The 21,741-nt window shown below is 42.1% G+C and overlaps 1 protein-coding gene across 1 annotated transcript; it reads left to right on the plus strand.

Moving 5' to 3' along the window:
* The first annotated feature begins 7,616 nt into the window (after positions 1–7,616).
* kptn (kaptin (actin binding protein)) lies at positions 7,617–21,160 on the plus strand. The gene is made up of 12 exons (XM_079508669.1): positions 7,617–7,942; positions 9,234–9,316; positions 9,466–9,550; positions 9,788–9,842; positions 13,103–13,181; positions 13,688–13,761; positions 13,937–14,043; positions 15,775–15,879; positions 15,968–16,031; positions 16,921–17,056; positions 17,281–17,457; positions 20,663–21,160. Exons 1-12 carry the CDS (start codon positions 7,732–7,734, stop codon positions 20,837–20,839), a joined length of 1,353 nt encoding a protein of 450 aa, XP_079364795.1. The 5' UTR covers positions 7,617–7,731; the 3' UTR covers positions 20,840–21,160.
* Positions 21,161–21,741: the final 581 nt, after the last annotated feature.

The following is a 21,741-nucleotide window of genomic DNA, read 5'->3' on the forward strand; positions in this document are numbered from 1 at the left end:
GCACCAGAGTCCCAGCACCAGACACTTCATTCAGGAGTGGTGGTTTCTTGAGCCGCAATGGTTCTGCAGGCTCCACCTGGGCAACGGTTTATTTAGCTACACCAAACAAATTACTCAGCTGATACTGAACGGTGCGAGCGGTACCCCCCCCCCCCCCCCCCACACACACTTACACACACACACACACATACTAAACCTCTACTAAGATATAGACTACCATCCATTTTACCCGAGTCAGACATAACACAAACCTCTAATTTAGCAGAATATTAGGATTCCGGGACTGTTATATGGTACAAGGAAACTAGTGAGTAAGTCCATGGGTCCAAATTTGGATTCTACATAGTGAAAAATGTATGATTTGACACCAAGATCATTCAAATAGGACAAGTCTATGGGATTTTATTGCGAAATGCAATATTACTGTATATTCAATGGCAGCCATCTTGAAAAATGGCCGCCATCTTGAATTCTTTTTTGGCACAGTGGTTTTCTCAAAAGAGCAACCCCTAAGGAGTATGTGTGCCAATTTTGGTGCTTGTATCCGCAAGTGAACGATTATTTCCGCTATCTGCCCCGCTATTGTACTGAAATGTACTGTAATTCTGCCAATTAATAAATACTTCAATCAATCAATCAATCAATCAAAAAGATCTGCAAGCATTTCGTCAATTTTCAAATGGCCGAAATGTATAGGGCTGAAGTGTTTAATGTATGTTTTGTAATAATAATCAAAGTAACAGTAACTACAAATTAAATGTAATCGAGTAAAAGTGCCGCTGAGATGTATAGTGGAGTGGAAGTAACAGTATTGGGAAATGGGAAATACTCAAGTATTTAAGTATACAAATACCTCAAAATTCTACTTTCAAGTACGAGCCTGCATGGTTAACCACTCCCCCTTGAAAACATTTCATAATGAAATGTTTTCAAGGGGGTGTGGTTAACACAGTACTCAAGTAAATGTACTTAGTTACTTTCCACCACTGTAGATGGTGAAGGAACCAGCCGGCAGGACGGATGGCCTGGTCTCTCAGCAGGTGAAGGGGCAGAGGTTGGAGGAGGGTCCGTCCGGGGCAGGCCAACGGCGGCCCCACACACACACACACACACACACACACACACACACACACACACACACACACACACACACACACACACACACACACACACACACACACACTGACACACACACACACACACACACACACACACACACACACACACACACACACACACACACAACACAGTCTCTAATCCAGATTAGAGGGGCTAAAACGGGCCGACTAAATCTGCAGGCCAGCCAACAATATAGAGGCTGCTGTCAGTCTCAATCACTCACCCCCCCCACACACACACATGCATACGCACACATACGCGCACACACACACACACACACACACACACACACACACACACACACACATGCACACACACATGCACATGCATACGCACACATACGCACGCACACGCGGTGCACACACACAGACAGGGGGTCTCCCAGCTCTCTCCATAGCTTTTAAGTAACAAACATAATACACATACATTTTCAGGTCAGGATACCCTATAGACAACAATGCCGGCCTGACGGCGTGTCGCGGGTTCGAATCCCGATGACCTTTGCTGTGTGTCACTCTCTCCCCATTTCCTGTCACTATAGTCTACTGTCCTATCAATGAAATGCATAAAAGCCCCCCCCCCCATATGAAATTAATACATGTGAAGACTATATTGGAACTGGAACACAAGATGATACATTGTGGGGTTCTCTTTCGTGATTGGATGAAATGTGTAACCTATACCTGGAAATAAATATATATATTATATTTCGGAATATAATATTTATTTTCATCTCATCAGTATGACTGAGGGGTCATCCCTATGTTCCCCAGGGTCTATGTTCCCCAGGTTCTATGTTCCCCACTTACCTTATGGTTTAGGGTTAGCGTTAGGTTTCTGGTTTAAGGACTTCGGTGTTTTGTACAGAACAAAGAATGTTTATTTTTGCCATCTTTGTTGAAGAGTCTGAGCAATTATGTTTTAGTTTATTTTATGCCAGTGTTAATTTTTAGTTGGCTAAGACTAGATAGTTTTAGTAGCCTAGGCAGTCCAAAAGTTCAATGGATTGTTCGAAGACTGAGCTTAAATCAGAATTTGCTACTAAAAGTAACACTAAGTATACTTTTAGTCTTACTAGAATTACTAAAATTACTAGGTTAGGTTTCTGGTTTAGGTTTAGGTTTATTCTAAGTGGGGAACAAAGAACCTTTTTTGCATGGTGGAGAACCTGGGGAACATATAGGTACGCTCCCGAACATAGAACCTGGGGAACATAGGTACGCTCCCGAACATAGAACCTGGGGAACATATAGGTACGCTCCCGACACTGATAATCATTGTAATTGTAGCCCAGTAGAAGTTGAGGCATTCAATTATGTTTGACTCTCTGTTCCACAGAACCACTTTCATATATTATTACCGGTATTTGACAATTTGCCAATTTACCAGTTTTTATACTCCTATAATATACTCCAAAATTATTTTTGGTTAAAACAAAAATATTTGTATTAAAAGGTTGTGGGGCGGCTGTGGCTCAGGAGGTAGAGCAGGTCGTCCAATGATCCATGGACGACCTGTCCTTGGGCAAGACACTGAACCCAAAATTGCTCCCGATGTGCTGGTTGGTGCCTTGCATGGCTTCAGCCGCAATCGGTGTATGTATGTATGTGTGTGTGAATGGGTGAATGTAATGCACAATCTATGTAAAGCACCTTGGATAAAGGCGCTATATAAATGCACCATTTACCATTTACCATTTTACTATATTCTGATAGTAATCTTTGCTATTAGCATGTTTGTTCAGTAACAGTCTCTCCAGCTCAGTCGTTCTCAAACATTTTCATGTCAAGGACCCCCAAATTTACACTAATTAGCTTTATATCTGTGACCCTGATTTATATTGTAACATCACTGTTAATTTAACTCTGAGAGTGTACAAATGGAACTAAATGGACCCGCCCAGTACCCCGCCGGATGGCCTGCCCAGTACAGAGTAGTTCTGGATCCAACGGATTGTGTGGCCCTGGTCTTTCCCTAGTGGGACTGATCGAGGGTAGCTACTGGGACGTAAGTCGGGACTTGATCACCCCGGCTGGCTCACCCGAGTGAGGGGTATGATGTTGGAAGACCCGAAACCCTGATGACCTTGGGATACATCACTGAGGATACGTCCCAGTTGCATCCTAGCGATGTTTTTTAGTTCTTAGTTCAGAGTGTACAAATGGACTTATGGGTCTGTAACTCTGTACACTGACAGAGTTACAGACCCATAAGGGTCCATTTAGTTCCAAACTATCATTTTAGCTGGGGACCCCCTGGACCTGAGAAAGGCCTCAGCCCCTGAGGCCGAAACATTGGATTGTCTTCCGCTCTGTTTTTGTTTTTGGGAGATTTTAAAACGGTGTGCGGATCTCCTCTTTCCTTATTCTTTCCCTCAAGGATCCCTGGGGGTCCCCCAGACCCCACTTTGGGAACAACTGCTCTATAGCAATGAGTTGAGTACTGTCCCGACATAGAGCTCTTTAACACTTATTTTAACTAAAGAAAATCACTTACACTACCTTTAACCCTGTATTATACTTTGTTGTACAACGGTGTGGCGTGCAATGACAGTGAAATGATTTGATCTACAAGCTCACAAGCGTAACACATTGCCATGCGGTGTCAGCCTGTAGATCTGCAATTTTCAATATTGTTTTTGTTCTTATAATCATTCATTCATCGTAATTGACGCAAAGGTTTGACATAATCGTGATATTGATTGGAAGTTATATCACCCAGCCCTAGTGTGTGTGCGCAGCGTACATACTACATACGCACATACTGTAAATGCATGGATGTGTGTGTGTGTGTGTGTGTGTGTGTGCGTGTGTGCGTGCGTGCGTGCGTGCGTGCGTGCGTGCGTGTGTTTGTGATGAGTCAGAAGTTGCAGTCTGAGGGGTGGACCATGAAGGTGTCCAGGTGGAGGTTGAGTGATTACTGTGGACAGTAATCCTGCAGAAGGATTAGCAGCAGGTGGTATTAGGAGAAGTGGGGATGTGGTACGAACTGAAGAAGCTACTGCTGAACTGCCACAATATAGACCAACAGGTTGTGACCACCAGGGACGTGCAGAGAGAGTTAGAGAGGGGCAGGGGCTGAAACCACGTTAAGAGGGCACTTTTGGACAAAAATAGCAGATCTACAAGCTCACGCGCTGCGACGCGTTGAGAGCTTGTAGATCAGCTATTTTCGGGGGGCGCAACCCAGCACTCAACAAAAAATACTGTGTTCAAGTTTATCAGGAGACTTCGGGAAAAAAAGCATGAAAAGGAGTGGCATTTGCACCATGTAGTAAATGCTGCATTCGTGGTCTGGAAAGGGCAGTTGTTTTACAGACGGGTAAAAGGGCAGTTGTTTTACAGACGGGTAAAAGGGGCAGTTGTTTTACAGACGGGTAAAAGGGCATATTGTCTTACAGACGGGTAAAAGGCAGTTGTTTTACAGACAGGTAAAGGGGCATGTTGTCTTACGGACGGGTAAAAGGGCAGTTGTTTTACAGACGGGTAAAAGGGCATGTTGTCTTACGGACGGGTAAAAGGGCAGTTGTTTTACAGACGGGTAAAAGGGCATATTGTCTTACGGTCGGGTAAAAGGGCAGTTGTTTTACAGACGGGTAAAAGGGCAGTTGTTTTACAAACGGGTAAAAGGGCAGTTGTTTTACAGACGGGTAAAAGGGCAGTTGTTTTACAGACGGGTAAAAGGGCAGTTGTTTTACAGACGGGTAAAAGGGGCAGGAGCTGAAGCCCCCTTTGATGTCTATGTGTGCATGTTCCTGGTGAACACTGCCACATAAATGTGTAAAGAAATGTATTTCCTGTCCTGCTATGAGAATTAATTGAAAGATAATGAAACATAACATACTTGGGTTAAAATATGGTTCAATATTTAAAACCCGGGCTGAAATGTAGTGTATGGAAAATTAGTTTTCATTGTTTTGTTTTGTGTAGTTAAACCATGTATGGTCATTCATTTTTCTGTTGTGTAAAGGTTTGATCGTAGGGGGAGCTGTGGGGAAAAAAGCATGTTGGCAATAGTTCCAGGAAGTGAGGTATACCAGGAAGGAACATCTATAAAAGTACAGGAAGTGAGGTCGCCATTTTAGGTATCAAGGTGTTTGGTTGTGATTTGTGAAGAGAAAGTACTGCCGAAGCAGACAACGCACAACACTGCAGGTTAGAGAAAAAGATCCTTCTAGGTGCAAGGCTCGAAGATACATGATAGAATGAAGAAAATGCCAGCACTAGAGCACTTAATACATGTCCTTTTTGCATGATTTATTTACCTCTGAGGCTTTGACCTTAGAGTATATATTAATAGAGACGGCACCCGGAGGACAGCGAACACGCTTCGGTCTAGTTGTCACGCTGAGGAAGGCCCACTAGGCCGGAAATGTATTGAGTGCTGGTTGTGATTTGTCAAAGAGACTCTTTTAATGATGGTTTAAGAAATTAAGACCAATTCTAAATAGCAAAAAAGGCTGAACAAACCGCCGAAAGACACGCTGCCGGATCAAAGACAGTCATAGAGTAAGAATGAAAAAGTCTGCACCCCAATTTCAGCTCCCAATTTACTTTTAAAGGTGGTAACATTTCAGGCACAAAGCCCTTCCCTGGGATCTATTGATCATTAATCAAGCATTCACATTGCATTAGCTGTTTTTCTAAAAGATTTGGAGCAACACACCTGGAATGAAAGGCTGTGTGAGGTTTGGATAAATTAACTCATACTGAATTTCAGCCTACCTTATGAAAGCCAGCAGCTAAATACCAACAAGCTGGACAGTGGTCACAAATGAATACTTCATAGAATCACAGCTCACTGTTTTCATTAAAAGCTTATATTTTCTGTTGGACATTTAATGCCAACTGTAGGCCTACCAAAGATGATGGGGAAACGGCAAAAACACAGAAAGGTTGGATGATGGGGAAACGGCAAAAACACAGAAAGGTTGGATGATGGGGAAACGGCAAAAACACAGAAAGGTTGGATGATGGGGAAACGGCAAAAACACAAAGGTTGGATACCAGTGGTTCTCAAAAGTGGGGTCCGTCCAATGATCTTGAAATGACCCTTTAGTTTAACAGGTAAAGGGTCCATTTGGAACCCTCAGGGTTCCATTTGGGGGTTCTAAATAGCAACTCTATATTATATTTTTATAATGGGATGAATCTAGAGTTGCAATACCCTCCATTGACTCCCCACTCATTCAATTTTCATCTGCGATCTGCTTGTATTAAACGACGTTAAACTCACCAACATAGCAGCTCTAGGCCAAGCTTGAATTATCCTCTTTCAATCTGCCGAGCTTTTGTGTCATAAAAATCCACCGTAGACATGTTATGACTTATGAGCTACTTTCTGTCAAGAAATTCTGTGCAGGTGATTATTTTTCTAAGTGATGGAGTTTGGAAGCACGTTTTTATTAACGGGTCGCGCTGCTGCCTCCTGCAACAGGTGGTACGCTGGGCCGTTCAGTGACTTGCGACCAGTGCTTACAAACTCCAGCACTTAGAAAAAATATCACCTGCACAGAATTTCTTGACAGAAAGTAGCTCATAACATGTCTACGGTGGATTTTTATGACACAAAAGCTTGGCAGATTGAAAGAGGATAATTCAAGTTTGGCCTAGAGCTGCAATGTTGGTGAGTTTAACAGCGTTATGAAATTTGGATGAGTAGGGAGTCAATGGAAGGTATTGCAACTCTAGATTCATCCCATTATAAAACAATCTAGAGTTGCAAATTGGTTCCAAATGGACCCCTTAACAGGACTGAAAGGATCCGGTACCACAGACAGCACCTCTAAGGCCCTTAAAACAAGGCTCCAGACTTCCCAAAACAAACTGGTCAGGCTACTACTTGGCCTCAGTCCCCGAACCCACCTCACCCCACGCCCTACCAACAGTCATTAAGACATGCAAATCCCTTGACTCCTTCAAATGCGCTCTCAAAGGGCACCTACGGACGGCTGCAATTCGAATCTGGCCCCCATAAAATCTGATTCCCCCGGCCACCATGCACCCCTTTTTCCCCTCACTGTATATGTTCCCCCCCCCCCCTTTTACCTCCTCTATGATGAATTCCTGTTCTGTTCTTTGGCTATATAGAAGTGTATATTTGTACGTCTCTAAATGTTATGATGAACAAGTGTAATGCTTTATGGTGTCGTCCACAGTTTAACAGTTTTGTATTGAGTTGTGCTTGAAATGTACTGTAATTCTCCAATCAATCAATCAATCAATCAATCAATAAATCAATCAATCAATCAATCAATCAGTTTAACTGTAAGGGTCCTGTTTGTGGTTTGGACAGAGTGAACACATTCCATTTGTACACTCTCAGAGTCAGAGTTGAAGTTCATGAAGTTTTAGTCATTTTCTTGTGATAAAGTTGAGAATGTACATATTCGCCTTTCCAGTAGAGGGCAGCAACACATTGGAGACGCCTTGCATACCCGTCTCTGTCAAGTAGGACGTTCCGTTTCCCATTGGCCGCTGATTGGCCGACGATAGGCCTGGAAGCTCCTCCTACACCCGGATGTTTTGCTTACGGTTTTCCCTGCGAATGGCATGGCTACGGCAAAAATCTAATTTCTTCATGGAAACGGTGACTTTTTAACGATCTGTAGCCATGCTCAGCGAGTCGAGGGAGCCCTTCCCCTTCGTGGAGGACAGCTTCAGCCGTTTCATGTCGCAGAGCAACATCTACGGTCTCTGCCAGGCTGGGGACCAGGAGCTGCTGGCTGCCACACTCAAAGGAAAGGTGGTCTGTTTCAGATACCAAGATCTGCAGCACAAGATCAGACCGGTGGCCAAGGAGGTGCAGTTTGCCTACATACCAGGTGAGCAGTGGACGAGGCTTCAGTTTGAGTGTTTCTGTGTAATGATGATGTTCTAATGTTGAATTGAACAAGGTGGACCCTCTTGTAAACAAGTGTAATGCTTTATGGTGTCGTGACTGTCGTCCACTCACAGTTAACAGTTTTTTTGTATTGAGTTGTATTGAGTTTGCAAACTGTTAATACTAAATACATACTTCAATCAATCAATCAAAGCCAGCAAGTTTACTGTACAGAAGCTGTCCAAGTAACACAGTTAAAATATTAGCAGAATATATTATCCCTAGAAAGTCTAGGGCTAAGTAAAGATGTGTCAGATTTACTGCTTACAGTCAGTAAGTAAATCTTTATCAAGTTACACATTGAAGGAGAATGTTTCATCTGATCAAAACCAAGCAAAATATCAAATGACCATTAAACAAGTTGTACTCCAAATTTTAGATTTATATATTTGTTATTGTATTGATTTATTTGTTTATTTTTAGCATAGAAAAAAAGGAGGAAGCTGCCAGTCACAGCTTTTGGTATGTACAGAGAGACGTCACAGACTGGCACTTATTTTGCAGGAAATATTGCCGTCCTTTTTTAACTTAAATATAACAATATGATGTCATGTCAGACTGCTGTTGTATACTAGCTGACTGTCATTATCTTGCAGCATATATAATTAATTATTGTCAACTATTTCCATGAGAGGGGGGGAGGTGGTGGAGTTAGCTGTTTTAGCAGTTTGAGGGTCCAATGGAGTTAAGAGTTTTGTTTGTGGTTTGCTTGTGGCTTTCGCCTTTATTTTATTTTTTTATAGAGGGACAGACAGTAGGCTTTAAGGAAATGGGGAGAGAGATGGGGGGGTGACATGCAGTAAAGGCCGTCGGGACCGGGAGTCGAACCCGCGGCACACTGCCAGACTGGACTACCAGCCAGGGTGCCTGGACCGCTGAGCCGCGGGCCCAGGCCCAACGTGCTTTTTACTACTTTTCATTGGTTCAATATTTTTGAAACAACATACATACGCAAAGGATGTTCAATAGCTCTGATTTATGAAAATAATAATAATTAGGTGGTTTCCTCCCGACAGCAACGATATGCTGTTTTATGAAAGGGAACGATATTCTGATCATGGTTTTCTTTTTCTTTCTTTTTTTTCAGTTTATATATAATCAGGCTCCTCTGGTATTCCTAAGACTCCCCAATGTTGTCTCATACATCTTAATTGAAATTCAAGTTCACATCATTTGGATATTAATGTCTTGGTACTACAAACTGTCCATCCATCCTGTTGTCTTTTTCTCAGTCGATGCAGAGATTGTATCAATCGATGCTTTCAACAAAACTCCCCCCAACCGAGGTCTAGTCGTGGGGATCACATTCATAAAGGTATTTTGATGCAAAAATCACAACGTCAAAAACTACATACGTATGCTGTTGTATTTTCATACAGATGCTGATGCTGTCCTTTGTAATAATACTACTAATACATTATAATGATTATAAAAACTATCATATTTGAACCTCTCATCCCTCAGGACTCAGGAGACAAAGCCACCCCTTTCCTTAATATCTACTGTGATTATGAACCTGGTTCAGAGTTCAATCTGGAGTCAATTGCACGTAAGACACTCCAACCACATATACAATGTTCAGCTCCTTATAAAGCCTGATTTGTGCCCAATTATGTGCTAGTGTCATGCTGAAAATAACTGCTCATAATGTGGCACAGCGCCACAGACACGTGGCCTTGCAGATTGGCTATTTTCGGTGTGCAACTCCATGCACAACTATGTATAACTCAAACTTAATGGATTTTTCTTGCATGAATGTGATTTTACTGCTCCATGTCTTGGACAGAGAGCTGCCTGAACCTGGAGTTGCAGTTTACTCCCTTCCATCTTTACCACACTGTGTAAGTCACCCCACTCAGACAACACTTTACCACACTGTGTAAGTCCTCCCACTCAGACAACACTTTACCACACTGTGTAAGTCATCCCACTCAGACAACACTTTACCACACTGTGTAAGTCATCCCACTCAGACAACACTTTACCACACTGTGTAAGTCCTCCCACTCAGACAACACTTTACCACACTGTGTAAGTCATCCCACTCAGACAACACTTTACCACACTGTGTAAGTCATCCCACTCAGACAACACTTTACCACACTGTGTAAGTCCTCCCACTCAGACAACACTTTACCACACTGTGTAAGTCATCCCACTCAGACAACACTTTACCACACTGTGTAAGTCCTCCCACTCAGACAACACTTTACCACACTGTGTAAGTCACCCCACTCAGACAACACTTTACCACACTGTGTAAGTCATCCACTCAGACAACACTTTACCACACTGTGTAAGTCATCCCACTCAGACAACACTTTACCACACTGTGTAAGTCATCCACTCAGACAACACTTTACCACACTGTGTAAGTCATCCCACTCAGACAACACTTTACCACACTGTGTAAGTCATCCACTCAGACAACACTTTACCACACTGTGTAAGTCATCCCACTCAGACAACACTTTACCACACTGTGTAAGTCACCCCACTCAGACAACACTTTACCACACTGTGTAAGTCATCCCACTCAGACAACACTTTACCACACTGTGTAAGTCACCCCACTCAGACAACACTTTACCTCACTGTGTAAGTCATCCCACACAGACAACACTTTACCACACTCTGTAAGTCATCCCACTCAGACAACACTTTACCACACTCTGTAAGTCATCCCACACAGACAACACTTTACCACACTGTGTAAGTCATCCCACTCAGACAACAACAACATTACCCTCATAATAATAATAATGTCTTACGTGTGTGGGGAACAGGGGAGAGAACATGGAAAAGGACAACTTTATTAGGAAAAAAACGAATAAAAGATAAGATTTAAAAGAAATTAAACAGTAAAAGTAACAAGTGGAAATCAAGTCAACTTGGAAAGGCTAGTCTAAACAGGTGGGTATTTGAAGGTAGGGAGGGAGGGAGGGGGCATGTTTGGGGAGTGCATTCCAGTGGGAGGGGGCAGCCACACAGGAGGCTCTGTCGCCCCATGGGTTTTGCACTTGATCTTTTTTGGGGACCTCGAGGAGGTCGGCATCGCTGGACCTGAGGGAACGGGATGGTACACGTGGCTCGTGGAGGGCGGAGAGGTCGGGGGGGGAGCCAGGTTGTGCGGTGCTTTGTAGACGGTGAGGAATATTTGGAAGTTAATTCACCCTTTGTCAGCCTTCTGATTGGTCCCTGACTGACTAACCAGCAGGCTCTTCTGCCTTGTTCCGCCCTGGTTCCGCCTCGTTTATGTTGAATTTTCTAAAACGTCATTTTTGGAAAAAACTAAAGACAAACGTGATATGCCCTGCAGTCACCATGCTGCACCTGTGATGTTCCTTTTTACTGACAAGTAAAGAATTGAACGCACAGAATATCAATACTCGACAAAGGATGAATTCTTTGTTTGACAGGGAGCCAGTGGAGGTCATGAAGGACTGCTGTGATGTAGTCTTTGGAGTGGGTGGAGGTGAGCAGCAGGCGGGCGGCTGAGTGTTGAACGTATTGGAGTTTATTGAGGATTTTTGAGGTAGAGAATTGCTATTGCAATAGTCCAGGTGGGATGAGATGGAGGTGTGGATGAGGGTTTCGGCAGCAGAGGGCGTCGGGGAGGAGCGGAGACGGGCAATGTTTCTGCAATGCTATTACCCACTTTCAAACTGGAGACAATATTCTGGGCATGCCATTACAAATATAAAATTTAAATCAAATTCAACATGTTCAAAAATAGCTGTTTTACCAGCTCACAACGTGCCACACTGCAACACATTATGGGCTTCTAGATATGCTAGTTTTGGTATTTGTTTGATTTTTGCACAAGTACAGTACATACAGTATATAGATTAAGTGATTAGCTTTCATAACAGGAAACAAGTCAGTGATGGAAATAGGTTTTCAATGTAATGAGTCCCCGGGTGCAGGGATGGTCTATTAGAGTCCCAGGGACATTTTATGAGTCCCACTTCATGACGTTAGGAGTCATATTTTGCCATTTTTACAAATTTAGCATTTAACTCCCATTTCATTGTACTTTTTTATTTATTTAACCTTTATTTAACCAGTTAAAACACATTGAGACTGCGTCTCTTTTACAAGTGGGAACTGGCCAAGAGGCAGAAATAAAATTACACTTCAATACCACATCGTCAATGTTACATTTAGGACCAGCAAATACAACATCCAGAATACACCTTAAAGTACCTATGAATAAATACAAAAAATCCCCAGTCCTATTTTTTAGTAGCAGGGCAAAATACAACATACACAATCTACACGATCTGAACCAATATAATAAATATATAGGCATGAACATAGGCTAGTACATATCCAAACATGTGCAGGTGTTTGACTGTACATCAAAGATGATCCTTTTGAAACTTCTCAAGGGAACTTTCAAAGCCAATTTTAGTCTGGACTGTAGATCATTCCACGACCAGGGGCCAAAGAAGGCCAGACATTTTTTACCCCCCTCGGATTTGAATGCTGGTACTACACACGCACACACGTACTACACACGCAGCCAAGCATTTGACCTAAGGTTTAGGCCGTTTTGGACCAAGTCGAATTTGGATGAAATGTAAGACGGCAGGTCACCCAGAATGGCTTTATAAATGAAAACATGCCAATGCTGAAGCCTGCGAGATGCCAATGAGAACCAACCGACTGCAGCATACAACGTGCAGTGATGTGTTCTGAAAGGGGAGTTAGTTATGAATCTCAATGCAGCATGGTACATGGTACAAGGGATCCAATTTGGTCAAGGTTGAGGAGCAGGCAAACCTGTAAATGGTATCACCATAATCCAATTGGGACAGAAAGAGACCAATGACCAGTTTTTTACGAGCTGAACAAGCAAAACAAGCCTTCAATCTGTATATGGTTATAATGTGGTTATATTCATGTAGAAAAGAAATGAAGAAGAAATTATTATTATAACTAAAGCTAGCAAAATAAACTAGAATTAAAAAACAGTAGTACAGTAGTGCATCCCGTGGATGCAGAGGTTGTTGTTTTTTTTGCGCCCCATAACTATAAACTGCGTTTTGGGATGCTAAATGCACCCTATTTTAATCTCTGCAATGTCTTTGTCCTTTAGTGTTCAGTGTGGAGAGAAAGGCAGCGAGACAGTGTTTCTGTTGAGTGGTCACGATCAGAGGATCCACCTCTACAAAGAGGCAAGTTGAAGTGAATATCTATGGCAGGTCAATACACTTCATAATGTCTGTAATTATACCACAGGTCGTTTCGAGGAAGCAATCTGATTGGTTGAAACAGCCTTCTAGCCGCAAAAGAATTCAGCTGCTCTGTTCTCCCAGAGCGCTAGCAAACTCGGTGGCTAGGCTAGCTAGTTTCTTGGGACATTTGTGGTCGTATTGACTACATCTGTCATTAAAAAAATATATTTTTTCAGCGATTTTCTTAGTTTAGGGTAACTGTTGTATAATTGCAATATTACACTCGAGGGTGTGGTTTAACGTGATTATTGCCACTTCAGTGATGCTTGCGGAACTCGACTTCGTCTCGTTCCTGACCGCATCACTGTCGTGGCAATAATCACGTTAACCCACACCCTCTCGTGTAATATTGCTTAACTATAGGAAACCTCCATTCACATTGATCCATTATTCAAATTGTCAGATCTTCATCTATCTCTTTTTTCCTTCTTTTTGTCCTTCAACAGAATGCCTCTCTTCATCAGTTTGAAGAGCAGCCAGTGGAAATACTCTTTCCTGAGCTACAAGAGTTGCCTAGCAAGTTAGTTGATCTGCTTTAATATTGCGTGATGCGCAGGCACATGCATGCGCAGGCACATGCATGCGCGTGTGTAACTTTGTTACCCTTTTGTTATTGACAAACAATTGTTTGGAACCAGCTTGAGAATGCTGCTCGTTGTCAACATTTTGTATTTTTTTGTCCCTCTTCTTTCTAGTGTAATATGGCTGGATATGCTGAGCATTCCTGGAGGACGCCGTCTCTCTGCATTTGGCTGTCAGAATGGCTGTGTTGGTCTGGCTGTGGTCAAACAGACTGAACCAGGTACAATTTACAATTTAGGCATTTAGCAGACGCTCTTAATCCAGAGCGATTTACATTAAGCAAGAACAAAAACATGGGAATACATCACATATGTAAAATGCATTTATCAAGAAACATGCGTAAGCTAAGAACGTAACTAGAACATATATATATAATGACACTATACATATAAACTATACATATATGCTATACTATGCTGTACATATATACTATGAAGTGCTATGACTACATACAATGCAATTATTGTGCTGTCTACATGACATGCTATAAGTCTGTTTCAAATGCTATCTAAGTCTAAAAAGTGCTGTCTAAGGGGGTAGGGTAAGTGCTATGGGCCATGGTGGAGTCTGAAAATGTGGGTTTTCAGACTACGGCGGAAGATCGGGAGCGATGCTGCAGTTCTGATTGCAACGGGAAGTGCATTCCACAGTTTTGGGGCCAGAAGGGAGAAGAGTTTGGGACGTGTGGAGCGTTGTCCCGGCGTTTCTAGTGAGGGTACTTCCAGCTTCCCTGCGTTGGCTGATCTGAGTGCGCGGGAGGGTTTGTAGGGTTCAATCATGCTTGCAAGATATGGGGGAGCCATACCTTTGGTTGCTTTAAATGCCAGCATCAGAGTTTTGTATTCTGTGCGGGCAGCGACCGGGAGCCAGTGCAGGGAGCGGAGCAGGGGGGAGACATGTGAGAATTGTGGCTGGTTGAAGACCAAGCTGCGGCATTTTGGATCAGTTGGAGAGGCTTAAGTGCACATGCCGGTAGGCCAGTGAGGAGGGAGTTACAATAGTCAAGTTTTGACAAGACTGCTGTCTGGATTAGGAGCTGGGCTGATTCCTGGGTGAAGAACGGTCTAATTCGTCGTATGTTATAGAGTGTGAACCTACAGGATCGGGTGACAGCTGTGATGTGAGTTTTGAACGAGAGCTGACTGTCCAGGACAACACCAAGGTTCCTGGCTGTTGGGACGTTACCAGGGCGTTGTCTATGGAAATAGTTAGCTCCCGCATAGGGCAGGACTTAGCTAGTAGCTAGGTAGAGCTAGTAGACAACAAAACACAATTTATGACTGGTGGCTCAGCGATATTTGTCAGGGCTCTGATTTCTTTTTTGATTTTACTTTACTTTATTAGTTTATTTAGTCGGGACAGTGTATATTGATGAACATTACATTACAAATGCAGTGTAAATATACCAGATTTAGCAAAACATGCTAATTTCCATCTGCAGTCCCCAATTTGATTTGATTTATTTAGAAAAGCAATCATAATCACAACATTATAATCAGCGATTCAAGGATTTCACAGTAAAGTCCGAAGACTTATTTCCACTGAGGTCCTCTCACACTGAACGGTACAATACTTTAAAATACATCACAATACATACACATAACAGTACATATACATTACATACACAACACAACATGTACGTCCTTATCCTTCCCTCTAAGATGACCCTTTATAGGGGAATCTTTTCCATTAGCCATAATGGAAAATGTATCTCATTGCTTCTCTAAAGCCTCTTTTGACATTGAGCCTTTGTACTTCCTCCTATGGGATCCTTTCTCCTATGGGATGCTACACTGATGTGAAAAGATACTTTTTGAGACAAGATAGGACTTTAAATTCATTAGGCTGCCATTCTTTCATGTTTCAATTTTGACATTGGTGTTCTTGTATATTATTTATAATTGGTAGGAACATGTTTCTCATAAGGATGTTGTGTGTGTATTCGTCTCAGCGGTGTTGCAGAGTTGGCGGGTACAACTGGACAGCCCCATCTCTTCAGTGCTACTTTTCCCACTGAGCTGCCAAACCGAGTCCACCCAAACCCCAGGAGAGAAAAGTATGTGATGTGCTGCTGGTGCCTCTTTAGTTTAAGCCTTTAACATTTTAAATTTGGCATGATTGGGTGACGATTGTTTCTTTTTCAGGTGTGGCACTGGAAGGCTACAATCTTCTGGTAACCAGTGCTATAGAGATGGCGGTCGTCTACAGGTCAGCCTTAAGTAGCTCTCTATAGAGCGTCGCAGTCCCGCCCCCTACCAGGGCCCAGGAAATGATTCTCCGTTCATTTTCCTCATAGACTTTTCAGAAAGTATTTATTTAAAGACGGTTACGCCGCGGACAAAGCCAACTCTTGTCGTGACAAATCATGACAATAAACACAATGTTTTGGGCCAAACAAAGAATTAGAAAGTAACGGCAGGTTACAACACTTTTTTTGTTGTTTTTCTTCTTTGTAATTATTTGTTTGGTCCAAAATATTGTGTTTATTGTCATGATTTGTCACGACTGGAGTTGGCTTTGTCCGCGGCGTAACCGTCTTTAAATAAATACTTTAAGAAATGTCTATGGGAAAAATGCATTGGGATTCATTTCCTGGGCCTGGCGTCGTCATGACAGGAGGCGGGACTGCGACGCTCTATAGATTCCATCCATTGGTGTAATAATAACCATTTAATTTGGTCATCTTGCTGCAACACTGTTCAGAGTTCCTATAGAACATGGCAGCTGATTGAGATTAGGTGTTGTGTGTTCTCAGAGATGTACAGGAACATGGTATGTCCCATCCAGTGTGTGTGTTGTTGTGTGTTCTCAGAGATGTACAGGAACATGGTATGTCCCATCCAGTGTGTGTGTTGTTGTGTGTTCTCAGAGATGTACAGGAACATGGTATGTCCCATCCAGTGTGTGTGTTGTTGTGTGTTCTCAGAGATGTACAGGAACATGGTATGTCTCATCCAGTGTGTGTGTTGTTGTGTGTTCTCAGAGATGTACAGGAACATGGTATGTCCCATCCAGTGTGTGTGTTGTTGTGTGTTCTCAGAGATGTACAGGAACATGGTATGTCTCATCCAGTGTGTGTGTTGTTGTGTGTTCTCAGAGATGTACAGGAACATGGTATGTCTCATCCAGTGTGCCTTGCAGAGAGTGACCAGTTTGATGCAGTACTTTGTGCTTTAGTCATCGATTTGGACTTTGACGGACACAAGGAGGTGCTGTTGGGCACCTATGGACAGGTCAGTGTGGAGGGGGTGCCTTATGTTGCAATGAAATGAAACCACTAGCTTTATTCATGAAGTGTATGAATTGATACAGTTAGTAGATGTGTCTCTAATATTTTCCAGGTAGACCCGACCCAACTTTCTAGAGTCTAGACAGCTTAAAAAAAAGGGGACTGGTTTTATTTAGTACGGCTCTAATGAAGTTATAACCACATTGTCTCGTCTTTCTGCCAAAAAAGGAACTGCTTTGTTATAAGCTGGAGCAGCCAGCTGTGTGCGGGGCAGATGGGCGGTTTCAGCTGCTGTGGAGGCGGAGCTTCAAGAGCCCCCTGCTGTCCATCATCTACTTAGATTTGACGGGGGACGGCTTGAGAGAGCTGGCTGTCCTGACACTAAAGGGACTGCACATTTTGCAGGTAACAGTAAGTGTAATATGCAGCACGGGTGTCATTTGGCATCCAAGGGGATGGCAATTTTATTGTCTTTGTTTTACGACCACGGATATGCTCTGGTTTGTAAGTGGTCACTTGTCTTGCCCTCTAGTTCTTTCTGAAATTATGCCTGATAGGCAGCGGTGTTGTTTTCGTCTACGTAAAACTATGACGAAAAATGATTCGTCAACTAGTTTTTTTCACTGACGAAAACTAAATAAAAACCAAGCCATGACTGTCATACTGTCGATTTTGTCAACAAATAAAAACTAGACTAAATGTTAGGAAGGGACTAGTGGACAAGAGATCCAGTATAAGTAATTTTACACTTTGTTTGCATGCTGAAAATAGCCGATCTACAAGGGGTCACGAATCCTGTGCCGTGATAGAAAATTGTGCTACCTTACATACTAAATACATTAAAAAATATACTCTTCTGAAATGTCGGAAAAGTTAAATTTTATTCGCCAACTGACTGAATTTTCACGGCATTTGGTGTCATGTGCATGTGCTCACTACTATACATACATACTCATAACGGTACAAGGAATAGGCAGGAATAATGATAATGAATTTATTTATATAGCACATTTCAAGACATAGTCACAAAGTGCTTTACATAAAGGGTAAAAAGCAACAACGTAATCACAGCTACAACAAGATATCAGTGAATAACAGCAAGCACAAAATGACCATAAGGTATGCAAAAGGAAATTAAGTCTTAAAGGGATAGTTCAGATTTTTTGAACTTAAGTTGTATGAAATACTTGCCATTAATATAGTGGTTGCAACTGTATTAATTGATTGCCCGAGTCCCGTGGTGGGAGTTCTGCTCTGGTTTTGGTCAATATTAAGTAGTTCCGGTCATTTTGTGGGGGGCACTGGGGCCACGCAGTAAAAGTAGATAAATCCACAAAACGAACGTAATTTGTATTGTTGACCTATTTCTAAAATATTAGCGCGACTTTCGTTCAACTTTGACCCCTCTATCACATGGAACTATTTTTTGGGCGTAGTGATATGGACACAAAAAACATAGTTCTGTGTGATAGAGGGGTAAAAAAAGAACGAAAGTTGCACTAATATTTTAGAAATAGGTCAACAATACAAATGACGTTAGTTTTGTGGATTAATTTACTTTTACTGCGTGGCCCCCAGTGCCCCCCACAAAATGACCGGAACTACTTGATATTTCACCAAAACCAGAGCAGAACTCCCACCACGGGACTCGGGCAATCAATTAATACAGTTGCAACCACTATATTAATGGGAAGTATTTCATACAACTTAAGTTCAAAAAATCTGAACTATCCCTTTAATGCAAGTCTTAAATTAATAGGTAGGGCGTTCCAGAGTTTGGGAGCCCGAATTGCAAATGCCCTGCCACCCTTTGTGATGAGCTGGGCTGTGGGGGTCTCAAGGAGGGCTTTGTCAGAGGACCTGAGTGAACGTGTAGGCTTATAGGGAGCCAGCATGTCAGAGACATACTGGGGAGCCTGGCCATTTACAGCTTTAAAAGTAAAATCTTAAAATCAATTCTATAACTAACGGGTAACCAGTGAAGGGTGGCTAAAATGGGGGTGATGTATATGTATAGGTACTATTAGGTACACTACAATGCAAAACAAGGTGACAGAAGTGGTGTCATCTTATGTATCTATCTAGGGCGGCTGTGGCTCAGGAGGTAGAGCAGGTCGTCCAATGATCCCTGGGTCGGCGGTTCGAATCCCGGCTCCTCCTGTCCACATGTCGAAGTGTCCTTGGGCAAGACACTGAACCCTACATTGCCTCCAATGAGTTGGTCGGTGTGAGCTCGCCACCATTGGTGTGTGAATGTGGGAAGTGAGGACGCTGGCGTCGACTGTTCGCCGCTTCACCTCCCAATGTATGAATGAATGAATGAACCATTGTAAAGCGCTTTGAGCACTTGGAAAAGCGCTATAAAATGCAATTAATTATTATTGTATTATTTTAAGCTCCATATTGAACATCTAGCAAGTGAATTTTGGAAACATGCTTTGCACTATGCTGCACCAATCTTTTGGAATGTACTACAAAAAGGTTTTAAGCTAGATTCCCTCATTTGAATTGCTCATTTTAGGGAACAAATTGGATACCTGCTTTGTGCTTGCCAAGGAATGCTCATGTTTTATAATTGTCTCTACTTTTCAGATATTGTGCACTTGCATTATCTTGTAGATTATTATTTTTTTGTTATTTTGTGTATGTGAAAAAGCTACATGAATTTCACCCTCTTGGCCAAGGCCCACTCGAAAAAGATGAAAATCTCAACGTGGTTTTACCCTAGTTAAATATAGATCTTAAAAATAAATACATGATAAATACATGCAGAGGTATTATGTATACACGCTGCAGGGCGAACCAGGCAGTTATTGTGGGTATAATGTATATCTTTTAAACAAGATGGACTACCAATACACCAAAGAATACTCATAACGGAGGAGTGTATTTATTTTAGCCTGTAAACTGCATCAACTCACAGCACAACAGCGACCCCAGCTGGAGAACTGTAGCCTGGAAACCAGATGAATTTGCCAGTGCAAAGAAATGCTGTGATATTAGTGTGGCCAGGCTAGGAGAACTAAGCTAATTATTAAACTAATAATAAGTAGGCAACAATATTATAAGTATAATTTGCTCACAAAATAATATATAATGATAGTATAATTTGCTCACAAAAGGACAAAATCTTCCTCTCAGAGCCAGGCTTTTGTCCACAAATTGTTCTTCCAAGTCTAACATTTCTACCAAAGCAATCAGTTCAACATACTTCTTCATAACTCTTTCTCACATTCACTACAAGACTTTCAAAGACCAAGTGACCACGTGAACAATGTTATGTTTTTTCTCGTAAGACCAATACCGGATGGTTGAAACGTATGTCCTGCCTGCTGTGATTGTGAATAAATACTTGGAGCATTACAAAGTGAGTTGCGAGCCCTTTGCTTTTCTTCATGATATCTGTTAGTTTAACAGTTTGGCTCAGCACCAGGATCGGAGGACGTGCGCTGTTTTATTTTATTCTGATGGTTTTACTGTACACAATAAATTCCTCAGTGTTATTGGATCCATTTGTAACTCTTGAGAATGACCCTTACGGGTCCATTTTGTTACATTTGTACACTCCCAAAAATTAAATTAACTCTTTGACTCCCTTTTGAATTTTCAGCATAGTTTGACCAGCACTGCTGACCTGGTCCTTGAACGACTGACAAACAGAGTGTCGTCGTTGCTGACGACGGACTCTGACTCTGAGCAACGGTCAGCCAAACGTCAACAGAGTGAAGAGAAGGAATATCTGGCCGACGCAGAAGAGCGTACTGCTCCCCAGCCACTGTTGAGTTAACCCATTCTGGGCAGGAACCCCTTTTGGTGTTCATAGCTATTGAAAAATAGCAGATCTACGAGCTTGTAGATCTGCTATTTTTGAAACATCGTGACAATGTGGCGCAAATCTTTGAATACATGCTTTCGCAGAGAAAGTTTTTAACTAAAATCTTTGCTTCCGGGAGGTCCCTGAAACAAGGTATTTTCAGATGGGGTCGGCGGCCAATTACATATAATTATGGGGGTCCTTGACATGAAAATGTTTGATAACGACTGACATAGAAACAAGAAACATGCGTTTTTCACATTTGTAGAATCGTCCTCACGTCTAAATGGGTTAAAACCCAACTCTGAACTTTTTGTTTACCTGTGCCAGAGACAATTATTTAAAGTGCAGTCAGTGTGAATGATTACACAGCACTCAGTAGTTAAAATTAGAGGTGATGACGACACATAAATGACAAAACCGTGTGTATTTACGTAAGTAGTATAGTTATCATCTAATGTAATCTAATTTGTAGTTTGATTTGCCTGGAGATGCAATACAAAGAGGCCAGAAAAAAACATGAAGCAGCGCAGGCATGGTAGGCCACACTAGTTCAATCAAAACGACATGTAAATATTTACATTTTCTATTTTTAGTCTGTTGGCCATAGTTAGTCATTTATTAAAGCGCCACTGTTGGCAGACAAATACGAAGAATATAACTTTGTAATGGTAGCCGTCATGAACAGACTACTGCAGTGATTCTCAAACGTTTTAATTTCAAAGACACCCAGCTTAACCCATTTTGGGCGGGAACCCCTTTTGGTGTTAGCATTATGTTATGCTTTAGCTATTGAAAAATAGCAGACCTACAAGCTCGTAGCGCGCCACCGAGTGGCGCGCTACGAGCTTGTAGGTCTGCTATTTTTGAAAAAT

This window comes from Electrona antarctica (assembly GCF_951216825.1).
Source record: "Electrona antarctica genome assembly, chromosome: 8".
In the NCBI taxonomy this organism is placed as follows: Eukaryota; Metazoa; Chordata; class Actinopteri; order Myctophiformes; family Myctophidae; genus Electrona; species Electrona antarctica.